The sequence below is a fragment of the Vipera berus genome (assembly GCF_964194415.1).
Source record: "Vipera berus genome assembly, chromosome: 17".
Classification (NCBI taxonomy): Eukaryota; Metazoa; Chordata; class Lepidosauria; order Squamata; family Viperidae; genus Vipera; species Vipera berus.
Genome location: NC_138220.1, coordinates 4510973 through 4530972, shown reverse-complemented (window position 1 = coordinate 4530972; position 20000 = coordinate 4510973). Strand labels below are relative to the sequence as shown.

At 49.0% G+C, this 20000-nt stretch overlaps 1 protein-coding gene across 1 annotated transcript in view; it reads left to right on the top strand.

Moving 5' to 3' along the window:
* Positions 1–20000, top strand: part of CASZ1 (castor zinc finger 1) — a 179835-nt gene that overhangs the window by 57422 nt on the left and 102413 nt on the right. The window contains exon 2 of the mRNA XM_081341463.1: positions 1981–2078. Within this exon, the coding sequence (XP_081197589.1) occupies positions 2075–2078 (4 nt within the window). The 5' untranslated portion in view covers positions 1981–2074. The remainder of the gene's footprint in view (positions 1–1980; positions 2079–20000) is intronic.

The following is a 20000-nucleotide window of genomic DNA, read 5'->3' as shown; positions in this document are numbered from 1 at the left end:
GAGAGCCACCCGTCGTCGGGAGCGCCGAGGAGGAGCGGAGAGTCCATCCTTAAGAGGACATGTCAAGTTCAATTAGCGTGATCTGTCTAAATATGTGCTGGGAACAGAGCACGCAAGCCGAGGCTTGGTGGCTTTGATGGAGACATATGCAAGGTCAGCCTGCCTCCTCCTGCAATCCCTCAAATCTGATTTGGGGGCGGATTACACCTCCTAAGTAAAATTGGCGTTGCTCCTCTTGCATCGATAAGCTGCGCGGGCGGCCAAAATAATAAAGGGGAAGGGGAGGGGGGGGGTGGCCGCATCGAAAGAGCGCATGGCTGGGTGGGAGGAGCGGGAGAGAGGGCTAAAATCTTGCTAAAATCTTTTTTTTTTAAAGTTTGGTGGTGGGTGACGGAGGGGCAGAGGCGGGTGGGAGACAGGCAGGGTAGAAAGAGGCAAGGACCAAACCCCCCCCCCAGAGAAGGGAGCATTGCACAAAGTCTTTGAGTTTGGCATTGGAAAATCAGGGCCTGCTGTTGGCACATAGGAGACTGGGTGGTGTGTGTGTGTGTGTGTCTCTGTTCATGCCCAGAGTGCCTCTTTGCTTTGCCTCCTGGAAGCTTTGGCGGGAGGACCAAAGACACAGGACAAAGATGGCTCCGATGAACGCCTCCGGCAAAGCGGCCGGCGTCGTGCTACGCGAGGAGGAAGGCTGGAAAGCTGCAAAAAAAGCCCTGTCGTTTCCCCCACCACCACCCCGGCCCCCTCCATTCTCATTCCCGCCGGAAACGTCGTCCTACCTTGCAAGGCGGTTTTAAAAGATCGTGCGGGACTTGAAGAAACTCCGGCCTAGCTGCGAGTTCCAGTTTGCCGGGCCCCCCCTCCCTTTTCCTCGAATAATCCCTTCTCCCCCTCCCCCAGGGGACCCCTTTCTCTCTCCACCCCAGTTTGGGAACATCTGGGTCTAAATAATTCAATTTGCTTTGCGTGGTTTATATTTACGGTATTTATTTTGTCAGTTTTTCGTTTTCTTTTCTTTTTTGTATTGCAAGGGGTGGAGAAGAGTGTGAAAAGATTGCACACCTCACACCGGCCATCTTTCGAGCTTATGTGCCGAAGCTTGCTCCCCACCCCCATTTGTCCCCACCCCACCCTCCCACCCCCAAGACAAAAATCTTTAAAAAAATAATAATAATAATAATAAAGAATGAGCATTTTTCTCTGTGGTCCCTTTTCAAAGCACAGCAGCTAATCCCTGAATCACGTGAAATTGGCCATATATTTTTGGCTTTCGTTCTGCTGGTTCAGGCGTTCGAATTTCGACATCTCAAGGAGGTCGGCGGTTTTAAAGTAAAGATTCTAGTCCCTGTGCCTGCGCTTGCATCCCTCCTCTGGCTTTGACAAGACGGTCACTTGCGCAGGGCGAAAATCCCTCCTAGCCAGGTCACAGATAAGCGAGTTGAGGAATAGGAGGATATATTGTAATATTTCACGAATCGTCCGATGTAAGATTGCGTACGTTCCTTCTTTGTGGATTGTAGAATTGCTCTGGCAGATCTGCTTGGGTTTTTTTTTATTATTATTATTTTTGTGTTTGCATTTTAGTATGATTGAAAGGTTTGTTGACCCGGTTTTATTTTCAACAAACAAACCAATTGAAGAGAATCATTGGAATGGCTATTCTTGCCAGGCAGTAGAGATCTGAGTAAAATTTCCCTTTTGTGCTGAAAAGACCCCCCCCCCCTTGCTCTCCATAACGGACAAAACAGCCTGGCTGCAAGATGGCTTAGAGTGAGAAAAGAACCAATAAGATAATTAAACCTCTTAAAACATTTTAACTTTTTTTTTCCCCCTTGCTCATATTCTACCTTATGCACCTATGAACGCCGCAGGTGAGGGAGGCTTGATGGGATGAAATGGGGAAAGACTGGGGTGGTCTCTGCCTGCTAAATGATCAGCGGTCTGGGGTCTCAGCAACTGACCTCCTTTTTTTCTCCCCAGGATGAAGTGACTCCACAGCTTTAATTCAATAAACCAATTTGCGGGATCTGAATCCAGAGCTCTCGAAAGATAGGAGAGCCCACCAGGACGACAAATGGGTATGTCTGCCCACGTGGGATCTTTATTTTCTTACTTTTGTCTGTGTGCATGTGCGTGCGTGCGTGCGCGCGTGCGTGTCTGCATCGGCGTGGTGCTTAGGTCCACCTGGTGGCCTTTCTGATGCTTTTTATGCTTCCGTGGACCTAAAAGACTCAATGTCAACTTCAAACGTGGCGATGACTCGTGGACTACAACTCCCAGAGTTCCTGAGCCAGCCATGCTGAGGGGATAGGGACATTCACTTTTCTAAAGCACAGTTTTGGAATGTGACAATGTTCACACGCGCTTGTACACTATCTCCCATAAAGCTGCTTGTAAGCCAATGGCTTTCCAAGGTACAAAATTGGGGGAAGACGGTTCAAATCCATTCGCTTTTGAGAAAAATGTGTCATCTGTTGCTCCAGGTCAATATCCGGTAAGAGTATCTGTGTCTAGCGCAGGGGTCTTCAAACTTGGCCCTTTGATGACTTGTGGACTTCAACTCCCAGAATTCCTCAGCCAGCGTGCCTGGCTGAGGAATTCTGGGAGTCGAAGTCCACACGTCATCAAAGGGCCAAGTTTGAAGACCCCTGATATGAAGCGTCAGGAAAAGTCCCAGCCTGCAGCCACCCCGTTTCCTGGATTTGCAGATTGCCTTTTCGGGAGACATCCATTTCAAATCTTGAGCGGTCAGCACGTTGAGATTAAGCAGGCCCACCTGTGGACATTTCCACTTAGGAATTCTCCTCTTGTGAGGTGAGGCTGGCCTCCTCCGAAGCAGGCCTTCCTTTTCCGGATCAAAATCCACTGCTTTGAACCTCTCTCTCTCTCTCTCTCTCTCTCTCTCTCTCTCTCTCTCTCTCTCTCTCTCTCTCTCTCTCTCTCTCTCTCTCTCTCTCTCTCTCTCTCTCACACACACACACACACACACACACGAGGTTCAAGCCAAGTCAAATGTGCAATTTCTTTAAATTCCTGAGTGCTTATCCGTGTCAGATGTCCTGGGAACTTTTGCATGAGGGCAAGGGCAATACATTTCGAATATTCCCCCCACCCCCGCCATTTTCAGCTGTCTGGTAGCTATCTCTGGAGGTTCAGCTGGGGAACCTGCTCCTCATCTGTCCCCCCTTCCCTTTCTTCAGCCAGGTGTCAAGAGAGGGTGTGAGCAAGGGCCCTCCCTTCTTCCCCAGGCTGAAGAGGGATGGCGTCAAGGGGTGACCGATAGAAGGCCAATGTTATGTAAATATTTTTTTTTGCTGCCACACCGGGCAAGAATGGGCCTGGCCTTTGCTCATCCATCCATCATCGAGATGGCCCTCTCTAGAGGCAGGGGGCTTAGCGGGGAGGGGGAGGAGGAGCCAGAGGCAGACAGAGGCAGCATGTGCCCCACTCATCAACTCTTTTTATCCCCATTGCTTTTGGGGAGCCCCGCTGGGCTCCCGACGCTGGGCTTTGTCTTCCCCGCCGTCCCACCCTCCTACTTGGCCCTTCGCCTTTGCACACATCTCTGTCCTCCCACCCCCACCCCCTCCAGCCCTGCAGAAACGTCTCCCCCCCTTTTTTTTATTTTTGCCTTTCAATTTCTTTCACTGACTTCAAAGGCGCCCTCTTATTGTCTGGCAATTGCCAGGCGGTGGCCCTGAAATGCGATTACAGCCGGGCACGGTGTAGGTCACCCTCCGAGCACCCTGCCTCGCGCGCTCAAAGGGCCGGAGCGGATGCTTCCTTTTGCGGGCTTCTCCGCCCTGGTTACAACTCTTTCCTCCTGCTTCCCCTCCCTCGCCTTCAGAGATTTCTGCCCCTGCCTTTCCTCAAATCTATTTCCCTCTCCCCTCCTGGATCTCTGGGGCCCTCGTTTTCCCGTCACCGTCCTTCCCACACCGTGGAACGGGACAATTCAGCGTGGGGTAGCTCGCCCGCAGGGATATATATATATATATATATATATATATATATAAATATATAAATCTTTTGTCGTTCGTATTTTGTGGCGTCCCTCCTTTAGCATCCTGTCTTTCATGAATCCCGTTCCACCATTTCTTTCAGGTCGGTCTCCCTCTTGTCCCACGGTGAGTTGGCTGCGGCTAGCCGGCCACGGCGATCCGTGGCAAGTGGTCATAGGCCCCTGGCAACCTCTTGGAAAGATCTCAGCCCTTGGCCTCCCCGGGGCCAGGATTCTTGCCTTCGGTGCCTCCGAGGGAGCTGCTTGGTGAGCCAGCCTGCCTGGTCTTGAAACGCCAAGGGTGGAAGGCCTCTGCCTGGCTCAGCCTGTGACTGACACACACACACACACACACAGGTGTGAAGAGAAGGAGAGGGATACCTGGCCGAGAGTTGGCGTCGCATCTTTCTTGGGCCTCCTTGCTATTCAAGGAAGATATCTGCCTTCGCTCTTGGCGCCTTCCCCAAATTGTCCATCATCTCTTTCTGCTTGGCCCGTTTCGCTTTACCCCCAGCGCTTCTCGCCCCCCCCCCGAGTAACTTTGAAGATGCGTGGACCTCAGCTCCCAGAATTCCTCAGCCAGCCCTGCTTTATCCCGCACTTTCAGGAGGTCGCCGGACGTTCTGCGCAAAGAACGCCTCCAAAACTTTCGAGAGAGGCCGGAGAAGAAGTGGCCTAACGCTAGAAGTATAAATAATTCATCTTATTTATATCTCTTTGAATGATGGGCAGCGCGCGCCCCCCTCAACCATCTCAGGCCTTGCGCCCCCCCCCCCTTTTTTTGTTTTTTTTAAAGCGCTGTCCAAAGTCCTACCATCTCTTTTAAGCTACGCAGGATAGGCTCTGTCCCGATTGACGGCGAGCTGGGGTTGGCCCAGGTCTAGTGCGTAGAGAGGAAAATTGGGGTGGGGGTGGGTTTGCCTTCTTCTCTTCTCTTGTCTCCCCCCACCCCTCCATCTTCTGCGGAGGCCTCTTCGGCCTTTGTCTCTCTCTTTTTTTCCATCTACTCCCAATGCCTCCCTTTACTTCCTTGTCACCCTAATTGATTGCATTAACCTTTCAACGTATTGGATTTCCCGGGCCTCGTGCGGAGAGAACTGTGCAATATGCTTATAATCTGGGCCAGGATGGACAGGGAGCAGTCAACAAGGCTTCTTCGCCAACAGGAGCCCTGACAAATTGGCTTTTCGAAAAGACGGAACGGAGGCCGGGAGGGACCTGCGAGCAACGGATGGGGCAGGCAGTGCATCAGCCATTAAATAGTGCAAGAGAGGGGGAGAGAGAGAGAGAGAGAGAAAGAGGGAGAGAGAGAGAGAGAGAGAGAGAGAGAGAGAAAGAGGGAGAGAGAGAGAGAGAGAGTGGTAGAGAAAAAAGGCAAAGGGGATAGACTGGCAAACTCAGAGGGGTCCGCCGGCTACAGCAGAGTCGTGTTTTCTGCAGGGATTTTGACATTTTTTATAAAACTTCGGCAAATGTCCGCGTGAACGAACGGCAGAGGGAGGGAATTTTGTGTGTGTGTGGGGGGGTGCGGTTTCCTCCCATCTTATCAAATTATCAAGTGTAAGAGTGGATAGAGATCCCGACCGAAGAGAATTGGGGGGCAGGGGTTTGTGTGTTTGTGTGTGTGTGTGTGTGTCTGTCGGATCCTCCCTTGTTCCAATGACTTCCCTAAATTAAAAGAAGAGAAAAAGTGTAAAATCAAAGGCGACGCCTTCGCGGATCAAACGAAAGGCCTGGCGGGGGGGGGGGAACAACCAAGGACCACTATCGGGGTTTGGTTTTCGATCGGCCGCTATGGAGAAAAAAACTTCTAAAACCGAGGCCTTTGGGGCGGACTGGAGCAGGAGAGGGGGGGGGTATCCGGATGCAACAAGGCGGGCGAGCGGTCAAAAAAAAAAAAGATGGCTGTATCTTTGCCTAGAGGATAAAGCAGGCACTGGGTGGCATTAAGTTAATTGATTGCTTTGCGACAGGCAGCCGGGATAACTGTGTTGTTCTGTCACCGTGGCAACAAGCCCAAATTGTCAGCCTGTTTCGAGGAAGGGAAGTAAAACAATGTCTCATTTGCGGCGATCTTGGCGATTGCTTTCCTTCAAAGGGTTAGGGTTCATTGAACCATTTCCACACACACACACACACACACACACACACCCCAGGAATATGATTATTATTTTTTTTAAAAAAAAAGCAAACGCAGTGGCGGGATTCAAATAGGCGAAGAACCGGTTCTCTGCACGGATGCCGCTTCCGGAAGTCCATCCTGGTCCAAGGCGACAAAATAATAATAATAATAATTAGCGGCCAGTTCTGCCTGAAGGGGTGCGAACCGGCTGAATCCCACCGCTGGAGCAAATGGATATGATGGAAGCCAGGGGGAAGAAGGAAAAAAAAAAAGCTAGATAGAAAGAAAGGATTTAAACCCCACCCCCCCCGACACACACACACACACACACACACACACACACACACACACACACTTCCCAGATCACTTTGCTTTTTTGGGAGCGAAAAAATGCAAGAACATTTCCTTGCTTCCCCTTTTTTGAAGAGTGTGTTTTGTGCACTGCCTGAAAAGGGACAACCAAGTCCCAGCATCTTACTTTTCATCGACCTTGTTCAGGATGGAGAAAGAACGCCACCACTAACTATAAAGACAAACTTATTCTCTAATTTAAGGTTTATTTCTTCATTGGCTGAGCTTCTATACAGGAGCAGACGGGAAACCCCAACTGAAGAGCGGATGTTGGGGTTTATTATTATTATTATTTTTTGCATGCAGGCTGTTGCATCTCTCTCTCTCTCTCTCTCTCCATCGGAGGGGAAGCCTGCGGTGTTCAACAGGTGCTGCTTCTCCCAAGCGCAAAGATGCAGCTGGGGGCGCGGATGTGTGTGTGTGTGTGTGTATGGGGGGAAACGGAGTTGTCCATTTTTGCACACTTCTTTACATCTCTGAATTGCCTTGGGGATGCCCCGGCTTAGCGCGGCCGGCCTTGGTTTTTTCAAGCAAAATGCCCATTAATAGCAGCTGACATGTTGAAATAAAACATTATAGACAAGATCAAACGTACAAGGGGAAGAGGGGAGGGGGGAGAGAAGAAAAGAAAAAATCAATCCACAATACCCGCGTCGTATTAATTTCCCTTTTAAAACCATAGCAGTTTTTGCAGCCGAGCGGCTCAAAGCGTCTCGTGAGTCTGGCTGGCGTTACTGTCGAAAACTCCTGGAAAAAAAAAACGCTTTCCACGGTTCGCGAAAGCTTCTGTCCGTGCCACGAGGCTGGTTGTTATTACTGCACAAGTGTGCTGTTCCTCCTCCTCCTCCTCCTCCTCCTCCTCCTCCTCCTGATCATAACCACAATAATAACAATTAGTATTTATATATCTAGTGCTTTCAGTCATCCCAAGTCCCTTGCCAGCTGACACGGTTGTCATTCTTACAACACCCCGGCCCTAGTGAGTCACTATAATTCGACTTCAGATTGCAGTTGCGTTGATGGAGAGAGAGAGAGTGAGTGAGTGAGTTGCTTCAAGATTCAAACCAGGGACTTTCTTCTCCTCGTTCGCCGAGTCCTTTTTAAGCGGCCTGGGGTCAGGAGGCACTGAGTGAAGCTTTTGAGTTCAGCTTTCTTTTGCAAAGGACCTGTTGATTTATCTACTTTGCTTCTCCGAACTGAATTAGCACTTGCCGAGGGCCTACCTGTCGGCAGGTGTACTAGCCCTACCTGTTAAAACACCATTAAGCAGCCTGGCGGGAGTGAGAGCTGGTGAAAGGTGAGGCCTGAGTCGTTTAAAGGAACAATAAGCAGATCCCGTGCGCGCGTAGACGTTCCTTTTTATCACTTCCACCAGCCAGTCAGGAACCGGAGCAAGCATTTAGCTCGGAGGATGTGGGAATGCAGCCAGACAACGGGTCGGGTTGAGGCAGAGACTGGATGGGGGGTTTCTTTGCTTTCGCTTTCTTGTTGTCTTCTCCAGTATTGGGGGGGGGGCTTCAGCTCCCTGGATTTATTTATTCTACAACTGAATAGAAGAGAAAGTGGCTTTCACGAGGCTGAGATTTGGTTTTGCTATAAGAGAGTCCCAGTATTGACCTAGCGGATCAAAGTGGTTGGTTGGTTGGTTGGTTGGTTGGTTGGTTGGTTGGTTGGTTGGTTGGTTGGTTGGTTTCTTTCTTTCTTTCTTTCTTTCTTTCTTTCTTTCTTTCCTTCCTTCCTTTTTCTTCCTTCCTTCCTTCCTTCCTTCCTTCCTTCCTTCCTTCCTTCCTTCCTTTCTTTCGTTCTTTCTTTCTTTCCTTTCTTCCTTCCTTTTTCTTTCTTTCTTTCTTTTTCTTCTTCCTTCCTTCCTTCCTTCCTTCCTTCCTTCCTTCCTTCCTTCCTTCCTTCTTTCCCTCCTTCTTTTCTTTTCTTTCTTTTTTTTCCTTTCTTTCTTTCTTTCTTCCTTTCTCCCTTTCTTCCTTCTCCATGGGGTGTCTGCCTTTCTTGCTCAGCATCTCTTTTGAGTATCCATGACTTCTTCTCCGTCTCACTTTCCGGGCCTTCCTGCCCTGTCATCCTCGTCTCCCGCTGAATTGCATGTTTTTCCCATTGGGGAAAACCTCCTTGGGGGTTGGGATTTGGAGAGCTTAAGAGCCATTCATGGTCTCCAGTCCCCAGAACAGGTTGGTGAGCAATTCTTTCTCTCTCTCTCTCTCTCTTTCTCCCACCCACCCCCACCCCCACCTCCCATGTGTGAAAAAGAACCAAGCGTTTGACTGGCAGAGCTGCCTGTAGAAGCGAGATGGTTATTGGTGTCAGGAAAAAGGCTAAATAACCCTCTAACTGGTATGAAGGTGAATTCATGCTCTGGTGAGCAGTGAAAATATGAGAGAGGCAGCATGGATCAGGAAATAACATCACAAAAGCTCTGGAGAATGCCAGAATACCGAAAAGCAGGAGTTTAGGCCAGGGGCTGGGGTAGGCTGTTGCGTAGTTTGATTTCTTGTTACAAAGCTTAGGAATTTGGGCGGCCTGGGATTCTAATTTTTTTTTGAGAGGGGGAAGGAAACAGTCACACACATACACACACACACACACACACACACACACACATACAGAGTTCCTCGGATTCTGGAGAATAACTGTCATGTGTCTCTCGCTCCTCCTTCCCCCCTACGTTACGTTTTTTTTTCCTTTCCCCGCCCGCAATTTTCAGGAATATAAAACCCTGGAAGTAAACGAATATTTGCAGATATAAACTCCTACACAGATAAAATCTTCTTGCAGGGAATAAAGGAAGACAAAAGGGGAAAAAAAGGCTATGCACCTAGCGGAGGGTTGGCAACACACCCCGGTGTGTAAAGTGGAACCATTAAGCCTTATCTGTGCTGTGAACAAGTTGATTGTGCGGCTGCTGGAAGCCAACTAAAATTCTTGGGCAGCACCGGGCTTCTCATGCGTTAGGTCTGAAGGTGAACACGCAAAACTGTCTTGGGCCTGATCCACCTCCAAGTCCCTATGGACCCCCAAGATGCCATAAAACAAAAAACAAAAAAAAAAACCCAAGCGTGGGTTGCTACGTGGTGCCTGATATTAGGATGGACTTTGATCACGTCTGGTCCAGAAGCGTTCGTTCCTCCTTGCTCACCATCATGGCTTATTGTTATGGTTACATGGTGGGTGGCTTAGCTAGCACCACTTCATGACAAGGCGGCTTACAGCTTTATGAAATGAGCTGAGGGCGTTGGAACATCCCGGCTCTTCCCAAGGTGAGCCGGAGAAAAACTATAGATTGTGGGGGAAAACTCGGGGAAAGAACGCGGTTAGACAAGGAGAGGTTAGACTTGATCCAGAGCGTTCTGGTTCCGGATCCAGATTAAATTGTCCCAAGCAAGTTGTCAGAATCCATTTATATCATATTCATAAATGGAATGTTTCAAACATTATTCCATGGATTCTGCCATCTCCCGAAGAGAAGAGAATGGATGTGTATTGAACCGGTATTAGGCATTTCAAAGGAAAGGAGAAGCCTTTTGAACTGGGGAAACAAAAGGGGGGGCTAGCATCTGGCTTGTGTCACGGAAGAGAGCAATAAACATGAAGGGTCCTAAGTTCCTTTTCCCCACGAGAGGGATGATAAAGGATGGGGGACTGACCAAATGGGGTTAAGGGGGGTTAAACCGGGAACTCTTTATAAGGGTTTACTTCGTGGAATAATATTAAGTCCTGTCTCGTTTCCTACAACCAAGCATGTCATAGTAAAGATTCTTTTTGGAATAGATTTGACTCCAAGAATTTTGTCTTCCTAAGACGTGGTTTGGGGTGGGTCCTGACACAAGTCTTATCTAATAGGACAGGAAATGGTCTTCTAAGGCAGCCTTAAGAGAGGAGGTCTTATTTTAATTCTGCTCGATTTGCCGGAATTTGCACGGATTCTCCTTCCCCCCCTCTTCGACATGCAAGAAGGAGGAGGGAAGTAGGAATGAGAAGAAGGGGCAAAGGGAGAAAAAAAAGGATTTAGTAACAACTCCGCGCATTGCAAAACTTTATCCTTTGAATAATGTGTCACAGCAACTGATGGGCGATAAAGGGGGAGACGGAGCCTTGCCAAAAAAATCCGGCTCAGCCAGTTTTCCTTATTTATTAAAGAAGGGGGGAAAAAAAGCTTAGATAATTAACTTTTTTGTTTTCTTTCGCGGGCAACTCCCCAGACTGGCAACTTCAGGGCGCCTGGCAAATGAAGCTTTCTTCTCTCAGCTATGCCAGAATGGCATAAAACAAACCAGATCTGTGCCCGGTGATTGTCTCGAAACCAAGGCTAGTCGAGATTTGTCAGTTTCAGGGTCCGGGGAATGTCATCACTCTCGCGTTTTCTAGCTCCTGTGCCCTCCACCAGCCCCACCAAGGCAAAAGAAGAGGCCTGCTTGCATGGCCCTTGGAGCACAATCAAGACAAGCCAACATTAAACAGCTAAGCAGCTCCAACAGGGCCCATTTTATCATTGCGGCAGCATTATGGTTTGATTCTTGTAGGCCACCTTGCTAGCCATCTATCTACCCGCTCTTCCAGGCAGCGTGGAAACACTTGAAACGACCAAACACAGAGAAATTCCTGGGGAAGCAGGCTAGAAATTCCTTATGCCCAGTTGGGCAGTTCTGCAGCTGAGGTCTTGAAGCAGATTGTGAGGAGTTTATTTATTTTTATTTTATTTTATTTTATTACATTTATATACCGCCCTTTCCCTGAGGACTCAGGGCGGTTTACAGGGAGTTAAAAAGCCAACAATACAAAAGTTAAAAACCATTTAAAAAAGATTAAACTAACCCTGTGCATTTAAAACCCCGATTAAAATAAATTACTCCTCAGCCTGGGCCCGAGAGCTCAAAGAGCCAGGTCTTCAGGCCCCGGCGGAATGACCGGAGGTTGGGGGCAGTCCTCAACTCCACTGGCAGCTGGTTCCAGAGGGCAGGCGCCCCCACTGAGAAGGCCCTATCCCTGGGTGTCACTCGCCGGCAATCTCTTACCGGTGGGACCCTGAGTCCCTGTGGGAGCGCACTGGGCGAAGGGCATTTGATGCCGGCAGCAGGTGTTCCCTCAAATATCCCGGACCCAGGCCATGTAGGGCTTTATAGGTGATAACCAGCACCTTGAATTTCACCCGGAGGGCAGTTGGGAATGTCCATTCCGGATATTCCATCTTGGGCCAAGAGGTTGGCCAACGTTCTTACCAAAGGTCATCCCTCCCCTTCTGGGCGTTCTGAGACGGGTGGGAGAGAAATAAGAGTTGGGGTTGGTTGTAAGATCAGCTTCAACTCAGTTACTGGTCAAGTTCAATTCTCCTAGAAGAGGAGGAATCGTTGATGTGCTGAGTGACCGATGCTTTGCCTCTTTCAAGTTCAAGATCTGGATCTCTGGAGCCGTTGGTCTCCCAAGCCATAAGTTGTGTGTGCTGATGCATTTCTCTCACAGCCACTCCGTATTATCCCTCATGCCGAGAAACAGACGAGGCAGGGAATCCAAAGCCCTGTAATTTATTATGAAGTTTCTTAAGTAAAGTTAAGTTAAAAAGGGACGCGGTGGCTCAGTGGGTTAGGACGCTGAGCTTGTCGATCAGAAGGTCGGCAGTTTGGCGGGTCGAATCCCGAGTGCCGCGTAACAGAGTGAGCGCCTGTTACTCGTCCCAGCTTCTGCCAACCTAGCAGTTCGAAAGCACGTAAAAATGCAAGTAGAAAAATAGGGACCACTCCGGTGGGAAGGTAACAGCGTTCCATGCGCCTTTGGCGTCTAGTCATGCCGGCCACATGACCACGGAGACATCCTCGGACAAGCGCTGGCTCTTCGGCTTTGAAACGGAGATGAGCACCGGCCCCTAGAGTTGGAAACGACTAGCATGCGTGTGCGGGGGAACCTTTACCTTTATAAAGTAAAGTATAGAGTTGAGGCGGGCTCCCTTTATTAATTTTTTTTTCAGAATAAAATGGGCTATCTTCTTCGCAGCCCCTGTCTCCTCTTGCCCTTTGGTAGAAAACAACATTTTTCACTCACAGATGCTACTCAGACGGAAAATTACTAAATGGGTATTTTTTTCAGGGTTTTTTTTTCTTTTAATTTTCTTACTCCCTCTTTTTTTTTTATGGAAACTCAAGGATGTGTCATTTTTTTTTTGAGTTTCAATTTAGCATTGGAGAATTTTATAATTTAGTAATTAAAATCTCTGATAGGCTTTAGAAATTGCGGCTAATTGAATTTAATGGGAAGATGATTTTCAATTTTATTTGATTATCCGGACCCCTGGCATTGGTCTTTATGGGAAAAAAATGGGGGAATATGCAGTGTGGGCTAAGATGGCATAATTGAATTAGGGCTAATCGGATTTCTTCGTCGTGAATTTCCCTATAATTTTCCTATAATTTTCCATTAGATATCTAGTTTACAAATATTCACAAAGAAATGAAGCTCTTTCGGAATGGAGATTGCTGGCTAACAGGATTACCGAGGACGTTTGCACTGCAATGCCAGGCCAGGCTCCTTCAGTAATGTAATCGCTGCGTCTGCCTCACACTTCCCCCCCCTACCCTCCTGCCTCCCGATCATTCGTCAAAGCCGTGGCCCTTCCCCACCCCTCCCCTCCCCTCCATTTATTTCATTGGTGAAAGTCAGCCTTGTTCACGTCAAAGCCCACCCAGAATGGAACTGGGTCCTCGTGGAGCGATGCACACGCCCAATTCCTCATCAGTCTTGCTAAGGCTGCCTGGATCGATTCACACAACACGTTGGGTCCAGTCAGTTAAAGACTTAGCTGCATTCCCACCGTAGGCTAACGTTCGCCACTGTTCACCTTAGTGTCCTTGCTCCTGTTTTGGGAATGTTAATATCCCACCTTTATTATTATTATTATTATTATTATTATTATTATTATTATTATTATTATTATTATTATTATTATTATTATTATTATTATCAGTGCTTTTTTTGTAAAAGAAAAAGGTGCCGGAACTCACACGTGTCATACAACCCGCCTTGCCTACCCTACAAGGTTCCATCCAAAAAAGGTGCCGGAACTCCGTTCTGAGCGTTCTATGAGAAAAAAAGCCCTGATTATTATTATTATTTTTTACAAATAACCCAAGGCAGCGAAGATATCCGACACACTTCTTGTTAGTTGTTGTTGTTGTTGTTAGTTACGAAGTCGTATTGTTGTCGTTAGTTACGAAGTCGTGTCCGACCCATCGCGACCCCATGGACAACGTTCCTCCAGGCCTTCCTGTCCTCTACCATCTTCTGGAATCCTATTTTTCCTATTCCTCCTATTTTCCCCACAACAGCCACAACTCTGTGAGGTGGGTTGGGGGTGGAGAGAGAGAGAGAGGGGAGAGAGAGAGAGAGAGAGAGAGAGAGAGAGAGAGAGAGAGAGAGAGAATTAATTTATCTTGCTAAGTGAAAAAATTGTTTTTTGCGACCTTCCGACAAGCAAAGCCCCCGGGGTTGGGGGGTGGGAAGCCCCATTGACTTCACAGCCGGTTTACCGATCGAACAACTGCATCGACAAGAAACGTCGTCAAAAGGGGCACAGCCCACTTAACAACTTTTTCACTTAGCAAGATAAATTCTGGGCTCCTAAGTCGAGGATTCCTGTACAAGGCTTTTAAGCCTCAACGGTGGAGTTGTAGCAGCAGCACACATCTGGAATGTTCCCGGTCTCCCACAGCTGGGAACTCTTGTGGTCTTCCCACGGTCACAGTCGGTGGAGACTGAAAGCCCCAACTGGAGAATTTGGGGTCACACCTGTAGCTTAGCCTGGTTCAGCAGAGCCGTTCTTTGGTTGCTGCGCCGGATTTTCTGCGAGAGTTGACCTTGCCGCTTCTGCCCAACTCTGAAGGGTGCCGATTTGCCCCACACCGCCCTCCAGGTTCCCGCCTGACGTCGTCGGCGCAACTTGCTTTCCGTCGATTGGGTCTGCGTCTCGAGTGTGCCATTTGAGTGGCAAGCTGGGCTGACGTGCTGCCGCGCTAACTCCGAGGTGGACTGGGGCAGATCCTCTGCCTCTTGTGCAACCTGCTCGACTTGTGTTCACGTTCACACTTTTCCAGGCCATGGTTTCTGTTCGGCTTCGGCTAGACCGGAGGGAGAATCTTTCTGGAGCTTTTAAAATACTTTACACCACATGTTCCTTTGCCTGGAGTCATACATCATTCTCCTCTTTTGTCGCAAGATAACTAGGCAGTAAAGAATGACTCTCTCCTTTTGCAATCGGGCTCTCCAGCGTCTTTTGCTTTGATTGGGCTGGGTGGCTTCCTTCCAAGCAGCAGACATGCTTAATACGGCCATTTTTCACCCAGACATCCCTTTTGCTTCATAAGATGTGAGGTTTAATACCGGGCATCTCCAGTTGAGAGATCTTGAGAGGAAGGGCTTGCAGAAAAGCCCTATAGCACTGCAGGAGCCGAAATGTTGTAAAACAGAACGGGCAGTATACTAGCAATTTGTTCACTGCTTACGTGGTGTGCACTGGCACCGGCCTTTCAGCAGTCTAGAAAGCCGATGGACGTGACGCGGGAAGTACGAGTTTGCCAGCGGGGTTCACCAGAAAGAAATTCAAAAAGGTGGAAGGGGAGATAATCTTAAAAGGATGCTTGCTTGCTGAAGCAAAAAACAGGTAGCAAGTTGGAAGCTTGGATGGCTGTACCAGGTCAAGAAAAATGAATGGGCCGTGAAGTCTCTCTGATTTGGTTGATTTTGACCAACAGCCCCAAAGGGACGTACTGGCACGAGCAATATCTTACACCAGGCTGGCTAGGCTCCTGGTTGCAGAAGTTGCCACCTCACTCAGGTTGTCGAAAGAAACATAAATATTGTGCCAGCTCAGCCTCCTTCCCCAGAGTTGTGTCTCTCTCACTGCTTTGCAGCCATGGAGCAAGTCCTCCTGCTCAATTTCAGATAGGTCTCTTGTTAAAAATGTCCAGTGAGGAAGCGCCACAACTTCCAGAGGCAAGTCGTTCTGCCGATCAATTGTCCTCCCTGTTAGGAAGTTTCCTCCTTAATTCCAGGTTGCATCTCCTAACTCGGAGGTTCCCCAACCTTTTGGGCAACCTGGGACCGGTTCCGTGGAGAGAGGTTTTTCCGCAGATCGGAGGGTGCCTGGTTTTGCGTGCTGCCTGCAATCCCGCGGATGGGGGCTTTGCTTGCTTGTGCGGACTGGTTGCTGGCATGCTGTGGCTCGGTACCGGTCCACAAACCGGGGTTGTGGACCCCTGTCCTAACTGGTTCCATCCCCTATTGACCAAAAGGCAAGGTGGACCTCTCTTTCTGTCCTCTGCCTGTTGGCCCTACAGGCTTCCTTTTTTGCACCCGTTGCAAAAATTATACCATGAGGCTGATCCCACCGTTGAAGGAAGCCCTGGGGCAGGGGTAGGCAACCTTGGCTCTTTTACGACTCGTGGACTTCAACTCCCAGAATTCCTGAGCCACCATGGCTACCCCTGCCCCCGGGGTGTCTTTCCTATTCTCAGCTTGGCAGCTCATTCATTAGCCAATGGACTCACCCTTTACGGAGGGACTACCATTGCTTGCTAACCCTAATCATTTCTGAACGTTGAATCTTACTTAACTTTTAGTGCATGCGTGCTTGGGCAGCCCCCTGGTCTTTCCCACGCAAGTCCTCGACTTACAACTGTCCATTTAGCGTCCGCTCAAAGTTATAGCGGCCCTGGGCAAAATGGAACTCGGGCTGCGTCTTTCGCCGTTACGGCCTTTCCAGCACCCCCACGATGCGGGCAATCAAAATTCCGATGGCTCGGCGAGCGGTTTCGTGACTTGACAACCGTAGTGGGTCGCGGGACACCCGCCCCCCCCTTTGGCGACCTTCAGTGGGGAAGCCCGATTTGCTGAACAGCAGCCAGGTTACTAAGTTACCAGCTGCGGTGATCCACTTAACAACGGTGGCAAGAAAGGTTGTAAACCGGGGCATAACTCACTTCACAAACGACTCACGCCGAGGGCGTTATCTCTAGTAGGACTAGGCCTCCTCCCTTGCAGAAACGGAGCCAACAAACTGAAGTTTCTTAACTATTCCCCCCCCCCTTCTTGGGAAAGGATGGCACTGCAGCTGTCTTTGAGTGGAAACCAGCTGGAAACGGGATGGGAGGGAGGGAGGATGAAATGACTGCAACGGAGGGTTGGTGGATGCAACGCGTTGCAACCCTGCCAGCCTCTTTTTGCTCTAGGGGGCCCAGCCCTGTACACTGATACTCAACGCGCCGGGCTTTGGCAACGCTCAACTGCCATCTCATGCTGCCGATGAAGCAATTGGAAGCGCATCAAGGAGGGGGAAGGGGTAGAATTGGGAGGAAAAGAGCGCATGGGACGTCTGCCGGGCCTGACGCCTAGGCGCCTCCCTTTACGAAATACCAATCAAAACAAAAAAGGGGAAAAAATCTGACTAAAAGAGGGCAACTCCGTTTGCCTAACAGATTACCAAATCGAGGGAGGGAGAGAAAATTACGTTTTCCAGCAGGTAGATCGACTGGGGTGGGGTGGGGGGAGGCGGGGAGAAAAAAAATGTCTTCATCTTCCAGGTGGAAGTTGGGGAAGGGTCTGTCCGGCAAAGAAGCGGAAAATCAGCTGCGGGACATTGTAAGGTCTCTCCAAAAAGTTTGAAAAGCGAGTTTGTGAGTGAGGGCCTGATTTTTGGGGGGTGGGGGTGGGGAGTTTGGCTTTTCGTTGCAGTCAGCGGGAGTCCTCGACTTATGACCGCAGTTGAGCTAAGCGAGACGGTTGTCAAAAGTGAGTTTCGCCCCATTTTTACCACCTCTCTTGCCAGAGTTGCTAAGAGAGTCGCTGCCATTGGATTTGTCCGTTGACTTGTCAGAAGGCTGCAAAAGGGCTTCACGCGGACCCCGGCATACTGCGACCGTTGTAAATGTGAGCCAGGTTGCCCAACGTCTGAATTTTGAACAGGGGACCCTGGGGGAATGTTGCAACGGTCGTTAAGTGTGAAAAACGGTCGTAAGTCCCTTTTTTCCCAGCGCCGTCGCAATTTTAAACAGTCCTCAAACCAGCGGTTGACGTGACAGCGCGAATTCTGCAGTGGACCTTTCACGGGCCCGGCCTGGATCATGAGAAGTCTTACCTGCTTTTCGTGAATCCAGTTGGTTTCCAAGATCACTTTCCCTACGGTCTAGGTAGGAGCACTGCTTGAGCATCCGCTGACCAGGAGGATCACGTTCTGAAAATGATCCGGTTTGCAGTCCTCACACAAGCTCTTGAACCCGGAGCCGAAGCTTTCGTATCTTCTTAGGGCTGGACCTCATTCTGTGCAGTCCAAGGGAGCCTGCCTATAAATCCACCTCTTCCGATTTTTCATAATGGGTCATCTGGACTCCAGGAGGATTTATTTTATTGCCTTAAATAATACTACTACAGCTAATAAGAGGATGTTGGGTTTTGATTGTAGATCTTAAGCACTCCTTGTTTTATTTCCTGGGTAGCTTGCCAGCCATGCTAGGAATGAGGGCGACGTCTTAGCAGTTTTAAATAAAGAGGTAGGACCGGTGGCAGTTATTGGGTGCAAGAAAGAACCGGTGCTTCAAACTTGTAGCTTCTCGGAACTTAATCACTCTAGCACCTCCGGTATCCCTCCCTCCTTTCGTGATAATAATGATTAATCGCTGATATCATTTTTCATCCTCCCTCATCATCCTCTTGCGCTGCTACGTACACTCGGCGACCTTGAACGTTTGAAACCTTAGAAGTGTTCCCCTGAGCAGTCTCTTTCGGAGGTTAGCGGGCTCTAAGCCATATCCAAGAACAGGATCTGGGCTGGGGCAGAGCCGTTACCCGTTCGGACGTTTGCAGGCGTTTGCGTGACTTAAAACGACTCCACCGCGAGGGCCAGGTTGCACGCAGGCGCGCAGTCGAAATCTGAGCATCCGTTCAAGAGGTCCCAGGCAAGAGTCAGAAGTAGCTCCTTCCCAGAAGCCTTGTGTGTTGTAGGAGACCCCGTTGGCTGCCCTAGGGAAGATATTACCTACACACACACACCTCAGGTAACTTACCAGCTGAACTTAGCTGTAGACGCCAGCCTTGAGTCCCAGAGACTTGAGACAAACAATTCTACAACTTCCAGAGTTGAGGCAAATGGCCCTGCCTTCCAGGCAGTGGAGCGCTGGGGCCCAGCTCTGGCAATGGACCCTGAGGTCTGTCACCCTGATTTTCCAAGATGGAGGCTGACATTTGCACAGGTGCAAAGGGCATTTTTCTCGTCACCACCTGCATAAATTCATAGTCCTATCATACAGGAGAAGGTGATGGATGTTTCCTTGGGCACCTGTCCCTCTCCCTGCCTCTCTTTCTTTCTTTTCTTTTTCTTTCTTTCTTTCTTTCTTTCTTTCTTTCTTTCTTTCTTTCTTTCTTTCTTTCTTTCTTTCTCTTTCTCTCTATCTCTATCTCTCCCTCTCTTCTCTCTTTTTTTTCTCTTTCTTTTTTCTCTTTCTTTCTCTCTCTCCCTCTCTTCTCTTTCCCTCCCTCCCTTTTTTCTTTCTCTTTCTTTCTCTTTCTCTCCCTCTCCTCCCTCTCTTTTCTCTCTCTCTTTTTCTCTTTCTTTTTCTTTCTCTCTCTCTCTCTTTCTTTCTTTCTCTCCCCCCCCTCTCTCTCTCGTTGCTGTGTACTGGATATAAGTCCCATTCAAGGCAGTGGAGTTTCTGTGGAACAGTCTTTAATATCTAAGTAAATTCTGGCGGGCTCTCAGGCAATTAAGGAGAGCCAACCTGTAGTTGCAAAATAGTGGTTTTGTGCTTGGCTAAACGCCGTCCATATTTAAATGCCAGCAGAGGACTGGGAGGAATTTAATCCAGGGCAGAGAAATCGTCTCCCTTTGCTGGCTTTTGACATGTGAGCTGTGTGGTTTGCGTGCTGTGACAAAGGAGACCCCAAAAGTGAGCAGTGGTTCCTTTCCGAATTTCTGTCGGATTTTGCGCGGATTAATTGCAATCTGGAAGTGTTAATTAATTAAACATTGCCATCGCTCCCCTGCCCCTCTGTAGGCACAAATCTGGGGCTCTTTTCCCTTGCAAGAGGCAGGAGGGCACGGGGCTTTGAGAGAGAGAGAAAGAAAGAGAGAGAGAGAGAGAGAGAGAAAGGGAAAGAGAGAGAGAAAGAGGGAGGGAGGGAGAGAGAAATGTGTATGGTGAAAACATTACTACTATATAAAAGAATTAAAGAACGTAAGTAGGCATAGTTCCTACGCGAGTTGAATAAATAAGGCTTTCTCTTTAAAACAAAACCACCAAGTTTAATTTATCTGATTTAAATTGGGATTCTTTCTCCCCCCCCCCGCCCCTCCTTTAAACATCCCGTTTGGGGTTGGCTGGGTTCTCCAATGGTGGAAGTCTCCAAGGGGAGAAGGGCAGGGATGCCAATTTTTAAAACTGGTAAAAGAGCAGCCTGGCTAACTGCTTGAGGGAATCCTTCCGTGCCCGGCAACCGCCTGGTCCTCAAGAGAAGCTGCCAAGTCTACCGAGGGCTGGCAAA